Here is an 8,483-nt window from a genome sequence, read left to right as displayed (position 1 = left end):
TAAAATATATGAATATATGCATGATACTTAAGCTTATAGAGCACACAATTAGGCGTCCAGGATGAGTTTAACCGCTACCAATGTAGAAACAGCGTCTTTGTTACTGGGTACACACAGGCACCCTGTTAGGCAGTGTGTTCTACCTCAGGATATACCTTATGTGGCTGCACTACTGTGCACTGCAAAGAGAACGGCGCCGATAAAGTATACAAACAAGGAATGAGGGAGTTTAACTGGAAGTGTAGTAAACGAGTATCATTATTGTATAACAGAAGGGAAAAACCAACGGCGGCGGCGAAAATTTAGCAGGGTGGGGCGGTCTGGCTGGGTCCCCTTGAATCCGCCACTGGGTACTTCAGCAGATGGAGGATCTATACCACCTCAGCCCCGCCATGGTTGGGCTGAAGTAAGAAAATTTGTGGTTATGGCACCTCTAGATGGCCGGAAATTATACTCTTAGACTTCAAATTTGAATATAATTTTCTTATATCTCCATTAAAAAAAAAAAGAAGAACAATTTAGCCTCCCCCTCCCCTTGAATGCGCCACAGATTTCCGAACAAAGTCGAAGTCGAGATTGCTTCCACGACCTCAATAAATTATTTATTATGAGGGTTATCTTTGATATGGGTTCCCCGACGGAAACTTCACTTTTCTCCCGATGGATAAAAATTACACTTGTATGTAGCTCAGAAATGAGTCGAAAATAGAAATAGAGGTGTTCCAAGGAGAGTCTTGCGTAAATAAAATGTCCACCCGCCTCAGCCCAACAACTGTTGGAAAATTATGATTATGGCACATCTAGATGGCCGGAAATGGCACTCTTAGATTAAAAGTTGAATACAATTTTGTCTGTTTTCTCCAATTTTTTTTTTTTTTGATAATTTTGAAAAAAAAAATGGAATGGGGTCCAGTGCTGACTGGGTTTCCCATTGAATCTGCCACTGTTTAATATAACACTTGACATAGCCTACATTTTGTTTCACAGAATGATTAATTCCTAATGTCAAGGGAAAGATTTTTTTATTTAAAATATTTTCTTTTTACTTAATACAGTTTTTACAACCTATAACACATTAACTACAGTGTACCGTACTGTAAATTCTGTACCGGTACTTAACCTTCAGACAACTTTATTTTTAAAAAGTGGCCTAATAAGTATCTTATTGTTTTCGTTAAATTAGAGTTTAAATGTGGTTATATAATGCTAGTTTAAAGGTTTACTGCAAGCCAATCAGTTACACTTACTATACATCTTCGTGGTCAGCATAAAGAGAACTAGAACGTCGCTTCATTAAGAGTGCCTACCTCCCCTATATGCCTAAATACAGAATTTACGAATGCAGGCGATTTTTTCTGCATGCTCGAGGGTGGGTTTCAAGGAAACTTTACAGACGCACGTATACAGACGTCAATCACACATTTGGTTGCTCAACTCAAAAAAGAACTTGTAGTGTTCGTTAGAAAATTTAAAAAATAATCCATATTTTATAATAATAATAATAATAATAATAATAATAATAATAATAGGTCAATTTATAAGGCGCAAATAAACAAGGTGTAACCACGAAATAACAATAATAATAATAATAATAATGACATTGCAGCGTTCGTAAAATGTTTGTCACTGGTGCTGGTAACAGTTACAAAAGTGCGGGGGTAGGCCCCCCCCCCAGTAGAAAAAGTGTGTGGGCTAATGGCCCCTCTGGCCCCCCGCTTTCGCCGCCATTGGGAAAAACCAATGAAATGGTGATACAGTAGTTATGGAAGATTATTCTCATTGTTTACTTCTATTCGCCGTCTTCCGTATCATCCCGTATCAACTACTGTATCACCATTTCATTGGTTTTTCCCTTCTGTTATACAATAATGATACTCGTTTACTACACTTCCAGTTAAACTCCCTCATTCCTTTTTTGTATACTTTAATTGGCGCCGTTTTCCTTGCAGTGCACAGCAGCCGCATAAGGTTGGAGTTTAGATGCTTGGTGGTTAAGATGCTTGATTTCCAATCCCAGAGTCCTGGGTTCAATTCCTGTCAGTTTTGCAGGATTTTTTCCCACGACCAAAAACTCCACTCCCTAAATCTCCAATCCCTATATCCTGAGGTGGAACATACTGCCTAACAGGGTGCATGTGTGTACCCAGATGTAACAAAGACGCTGTTTCTACATTGGTGGTGGTTAAACTCATCCTGGATGCCTAATTGTGTGCTCTATAAGCTTTAAGTATCATGCATATATTTATATATTTTAAACCCCTCAAGGATAAATGGAATCGCCCATACATGACCTGCGTGTATTATCGGGTATATCGTGCAGGTAAGTTTAAGTCACATGTATATGTATTTGTGTATATTTTATAGTTCATTTGTTGATAGACAGCCTTTCTGTAAGGTTTGTGATTTCTTCCTGAATTTATTTATATTTATTTATTTTAAATATACCCCTTGAGCACAAAATGGATTCGCCCATAAACGCCCTGTGTGTAACTGGCTATGTACTGTCTCTTATACACATCTTTTGCTAATGATCGAAGTTTGTTAATACCAAGAGATAAATCAAAAATAATGTCAGAATTGAAGGCGCAGATGAAGATTTACAAAGCAGATCAAAACGCCCCAAAATTTCCATTGAAAAAGGTGGCAATAATAGATGCTATGGCTGAGGTGCAAGTACTCAAAATTGAACCAGGCATGCAGGTTTTTGATGACTTGACTAAGACATTTGTCGCCAGGATAAAAAGAAAGATTGGACCTTACCAAGAGGCTAGAGTTGTATTCGATAGATATGATGTTGAAGACTTACTAAAAGGCAAAACAAGATTAAAAAGAACATCACAAACCCCTATTGAATACGACATTCATAAAGACATGGCAATAAACCACACATCTATGAAAAGTATTCTATCTTCCTTTAAAAACAAATCATCTCTGACACATATTTTTGGAGAAGCATTGCTCAGCAAATACAGTGGCAGTCAAAAGAAGGTTGTCGTGGTAAAAAGAACTGAAGCGAAGGTTAACAAGGACTTCCAATTGTCCGACAATGTTAAAGAATGCCTAACCATGGCCCTATGGCCTAACTAGTCGACGCGAGTGACTCAGTTTCGTGGCTCCAAAAATATGAACATTTGATTGGTTGAAATTGTTTATTTCGGTCCGCCCATTTATCCAAATACGGAATCTAAGATTACGTCATTCTTTTGGCATCCTGGTGCCTGATTTCAGTGTTTTACAAGTCGCTTATTCCATCTATAAATTAACTTTCTCGTTGGTGGCGCTGTCCAGAATGAGAAAAATAATAAAAAATAAGAGACTTGTGGCAAGTTTAGGTTGAGGCATGCACGGTAATTTATATTTTTGTAAACACCATAATTGAAATAACTGTTTTCCATGAAGATTTTGTTGAAAAACGGTCGGCCATCTTGAAATTCAAAATGGCCGCCATCTATGGTCTATGACAATATTAAAATCAAATAGTTTGACATTGAAAACATAGGGTTAACACTTGAAATTAAGTCAATATCTGCTTTAATAGTAGAGTTATGGTCATTTTTATGGTTAAAATGGCAGCCATTTTGAAATTCCAATATGGCGGCCAAGACGATATTGAAAAAAATGGACCCTTGCATTTTTGGATTCAGCATACCCAAAATATCCAGAAAATGCAATAAAATTGCTTTAGGCAAGCCTATCTCGCAAACCTGTTTCTTTTTTTGGACACTAGGTTTCTCACTATGATCAGTTCGCTGCCATATATAAATGTCTTACATGCCAACGGCTAAACGATATAGTAATTGTTACACAGAAATCGAGCACAATTATTATATCCTCAGACCCTTTATATGTTGTAAAAAATTAATTTCCAGTTCGGATTTGAATTCTAATCGAATTGAGAAAATTGCACCTGCTATCATCCGTAGTCTAATATTTTACGCTGGCGCTCAATCTATAGAGAAGGAAGTACGAGGAAAGATGTTATGTTATTAATTTCCAGCAGGTCAACAGCTTCAAGAGCAGGCTAAATGTCTTTTCGTCGTCAACAACTTCATCACTAGATCACCTGTAGATCGTAGTCAATCTTTCTATAGTTATCATGTTTATAACAGTTCGTTACGGACTGGACCAGTCTCTGTTGTTTAACCCGTCATGTACCGTTGTCAATCTGCTCCGCAGCATTCGTATTCGATGTGGATACGGGAATTCTAACATTGACATCGATTTGGCAGACGAGGCAGGTAAATATCAAATGCTGCAGCATATTATGGCTCCTTGCATGCTACCGTTTAGGTATAGACTTAATTATTTAGTCATAACTATTAAGCCTATATAGTCTTCCTGGATTGACATCTTTTAATATCCTGTTTATTTATTGCATTACCCGGCTTCCATTTTTTCCATTTACGTATTATATTTCTTTTATGTATTAGGGCCTATTCACAGCCAAAATCATCCAGTCTGTATACAGTAATACATGAACATGAGACACGCTGAAAACTAAGAATCGCATCGGTATATATAACATACACAAATAGATAAATAATAACAGTGCTCGTATCAAGCATAGCCCTTCAACGAAAGGTTCCTTTTTTTCAGAATGAAAAGTGTCTTTGGTGGGATTCATTCGTACATGCAGCCTCTCGCTACAGCCTGTTTTTTTCACTTGGCGAATTTATTCGCGCGAATGGAAAGCGGCGAATTCACATTTCTATCGGAGTTTTTGCTAGCGAAAAAAATGCGCAACCAATCAGAACTCAGGAAGCGAACTGATGCTTTGATTCGCGCGAATAAATTCGCCTAGTGGAAAACCAGCTTTACATAGTGGAGCTAAGGTTAAGCTAGAAAAGCGTATAGGTCGTACCTTGGAAATTATAGTAAATAATATTCAAATTATTTTCAGTCATCTGGATCTCGAATAATACACTTGTTTATACAGTATCATTTTACGGCTTGTGAGACTCTAAATACCTAATTACTCTTAACGTGTCTGACGTCACATAAATTCCCCCTCCCCTTTTTTAGAGAAAACTTCATCTATTGGATTTTGATTAATTTGTTTTCTCTGTCTTTTGCATTTTTATGTCGTCATATATTCGACTTACTAGTAATGGCTACCTTTTAATTTCAGTCATGAAATACTTACTGGTAATAGGCTATATAACAATGATTTAAAAATGTTATTTCGAGAATCAAGTCTATAGAACACAACAAAATATTAAAAATAAATAATTTATACAAAATATAAACAATACGAATCTGAACATTAATACATTTGATATAGGCCTATTTACAATAAGAATGATATAATGTATGTATATGTTTTATACATGGATATTCAATTTTTTACGACATAGGCCTATCCACTATAATATAGGCCTAGCATAATAATAACCGTAAACTATTAATATTTAATATATATACATATATATATATATTATATATAATATTTAATAATATATTTTTAAGAAAGTGTGCGTCTGCTTTTTCCATCTTCTTGACATAAACTTTCGTTTTTCCTAAATTTAAAATCTAATACGGTAACAATTAGGCCTATATAATATAAATAATAACACCAACAATAATAATAAAAAAAATAATGATATTATGTTTAATGTCTCTCAGGTGTTATGAAAGAACTCGGAAAATATCAATATGAATGCGCCGACAAATTATTGTCGCCTAATCATATATACGTCCTGATTGGTCGATTGCCAGCTGCCACATCGTCACCAGACGGAGAAGCTGATGTACTTTCGGAGCAAGATTCCTTCGCGCACAAAACTTCTTGCAGTTTTGTCCCTCTACTCGACAGGTACGAGGAGTTGCTACCAAATTATAGACTGCAATTGTTTAGTGACAGCAACCATGCAAACAAATCGCCCACACCTAACAACAAGAACTCGATAAGAAAAAGATGTCGAAAATATGGACGAGCAAATGTTAAAGATTAATGACGATGATTACTGTGCCGCTGTATCCATTAAGACTTCGATAAACTGTTTATTTACATTTATCTGAAATTTGTTTACCTATAGTCAGCTTTGCGGCCTATGATAGGCCTACATTATTACCATAATTACAATACTGTATTAAGTACTGACAACATCGATCTACTAAACTACCGGTAGGCCTATATAGATCACCGTTGTACACAAAACATAATCTTAATGTCATATCATAATTTATTTAATAAAATCAATATATATTCTAAAATATTATTCTCTTGTAAATGTAAATTGGGTATGTCCAAGCTCTATCCTTTCTGGGGCGGATGCAGGAGGGGGGTGGGGTTTGCAGAGGGTGCGATCGCACCCCTTAAATTGTATTAGGAAAAATAATTGTATTATATTGTTGATATGAATTATTGGTAAGAGTTTTAAGTTACGTCAGAGTGCAATTTCCGTCCATATTCTCAACATTTTCGCACCTCAGCCCCAACCATGTTGCATTTTGGGGCTGAGGTGGTGGACTCTCACGCGCCCATGGGCGCAGATCATGCGGGAAGGGATAAACGTTTAGAGGTGGCGTCAGGATTTTCCCGACGGGGGTGTGCAGGGTCTGAGGTCCCCGACGGCGGGCCAATGTCCCCGACGAGGGGGAAAATGTCCCCGACGAGAACAAAGTGGGCATGGTCGAACGTCGCTTTAATTTTGACGCCCCTGTAATTTTGACAATTTAGGGGTTTCAAAAGCTTATTTAATCGATTTTAGAGTCTACTAATATCTACAAAATACTTACAATTTTTTTCTCCCCGACGAATTGTGGTTTCTCTCCCCGACGGGAGTGGGTGGGGCAGCTCTCCCCGACAAGGGGAAGGGCGCCCCCGCTGGCGCCACCCCTGTAAACGTCCCCTCACATATTTTTTAAGGGGGGAGGTTGGTCCCCTCACTTTTCGTGAGTCAAGAAGATATGCCTGAAAATTGTTGGCATATATGACCCAGGTTTTAACGAAAGAGCGCTGTACAGCCAGTACATGTTATTTTATAGCAAGATACCTGTATCTCTGCCCACAAACATCTGAATTACCTTTAACACTCGACTCGAGTGCGCGTGCCTTTATTTTATTTTGAGAAATATGAGAAAAAGCGCGCAAAGTTAAGATTGGGTTTCGGAACATGAAGTAATATTTTCTATGGTACATCATAGCGATTAATTAGATCGATGATGATGAATTTTACTATATAAGGGTGTCATATCCGGCAATATAGAGGTACAATTTCCCCAAATTTTGCCACTTATCAGTCAAAAACTGTGGTGGAGCTGAGAGACGTGTGGACTCACGGTTTTGAAGTAAGTAAAGTAAATACATCAAAGGCAATGTTTTAAGTTTTATTTTCTATGGTAACGTACATCACACATACTAATTAGATCTCTATGGTTGCCGGAAACAGCTGATAAAAGATTATGAGGATTTTGAATTGGCGCTTCATTTTGACTACATTATAATTAGAAATGAATTTTACTATTTCAAAGTGTCATTTCCGGTCATCTTGAGGTACTATTTCCTCAAATTTTCTCACCTCAGCCCCAACCATGGTTGGGCTGAGGTGAATGTGGCCACACGGCTCTGAGGTAGGTCGAGTATATTAAATATATCAAAGAAAGTGTTTCTTTTTATTTTCTATGGTACATCACTCGTATTAATTAGATCTCTGTTGTTGCCGAAAATCCCTGATTAAAGATCATGAGAAATTAGCTGGCGCTTCATCTAGACTAAATAATAATGGTGTGATAATGAATTTTACTGTTCCGGCCATATAAAGGTACTATTTCCTCAAGTTTTCTCACCCAATTATGGTGGGGCTGAGGTGGTTGTGGTCTCATGGCTTTGAAGTAGGTAAAGTAAATACATCAAGAGAATGTTTTAAGTTTAGTGTACATTACACATACTAATTAGATCTCTGTGGTTGCCGAAAATCGCTGGTACTTTTGACTATATAATGGTGATGTGGTGATGAATTTTACTATATAAAAGTGTCATTTTCGGCCATCTATACTATTTCCTTAAATGTTTGCACGCATCCCCTACCGCCAAATCCTGCATCCGCCCCAGCCTTTGGCCTTTAAACGAATATTTAATTAAATGCTGGCACTAAATGTGGTGTTCTCTATTTAAAATAATATGATACATTATGCCATTTTAAAGTTTTATATTTCAAGCGTTGTGGAATGGTTTACTGTATGCTGTATATATCATGCCCTGTACTCGTTCTACCAGATCTCATTACAAAAATCATAAAAACGTCAATATCTTACACTATAGCACAAGACTGACTTAAAATGGCTTGGATCAGCCCTGTGTGACGTGGTACACTTATGAATACAAGAATGCACAAACTCAAAATGAGTGTGCTATGCATATAACACTTTTTTAAAAATAAGAACCAGTAAAAGTTTACTCAGGCTCAGTGTTCATATTCTTTGGCCGATTTTCTTGTGTTACACACTTTTCATAGAAAATTATTATTGTACCAGTATACACC

At 37.0% G+C, this 8,483-nt stretch overlaps 1 protein-coding gene across 1 annotated transcript; it reads left to right on the top strand.

Moving 5' to 3' along the window:
* The first annotated feature begins 3,921 nt into the window (after window positions 1–3,921).
* LOC117120149 lies at window positions 3,922–6,232 on the top strand. Its single transcript, XM_033265172.1, has 2 exons — window positions 3,922–4,238; window positions 5,623–6,232. The coding sequence occupies exons 1-2, from the start codon at window positions 4,097–4,099 to the stop codon at window positions 5,949–5,951; spliced, it is 471 nt and encodes a 156-aa protein (XP_033121063.1). The 5' UTR covers window positions 3,922–4,096; the 3' UTR covers window positions 5,952–6,232.
* The last annotated feature ends 2,251 nt before the right edge of the window (window positions 6,233–8,483 follow it).

Source organism: Anneissia japonica, unplaced genomic scaffold (genome assembly GCF_011630105.1).
Source record: "Anneissia japonica isolate Jap-2015-1 unplaced genomic scaffold, ASM1163010v1 scaffold401_len1656234_cov178, whole genome shotgun sequence".
In the NCBI taxonomy this organism is placed as follows: domain Eukaryota; kingdom Metazoa; phylum Echinodermata; class Crinoidea; order Comatulida; family Comatulidae; genus Anneissia; species Anneissia japonica.
Note: the sequence above shows the minus strand (reverse complement) of the source record. Positions and strands in the feature narration are given on the sequence as shown.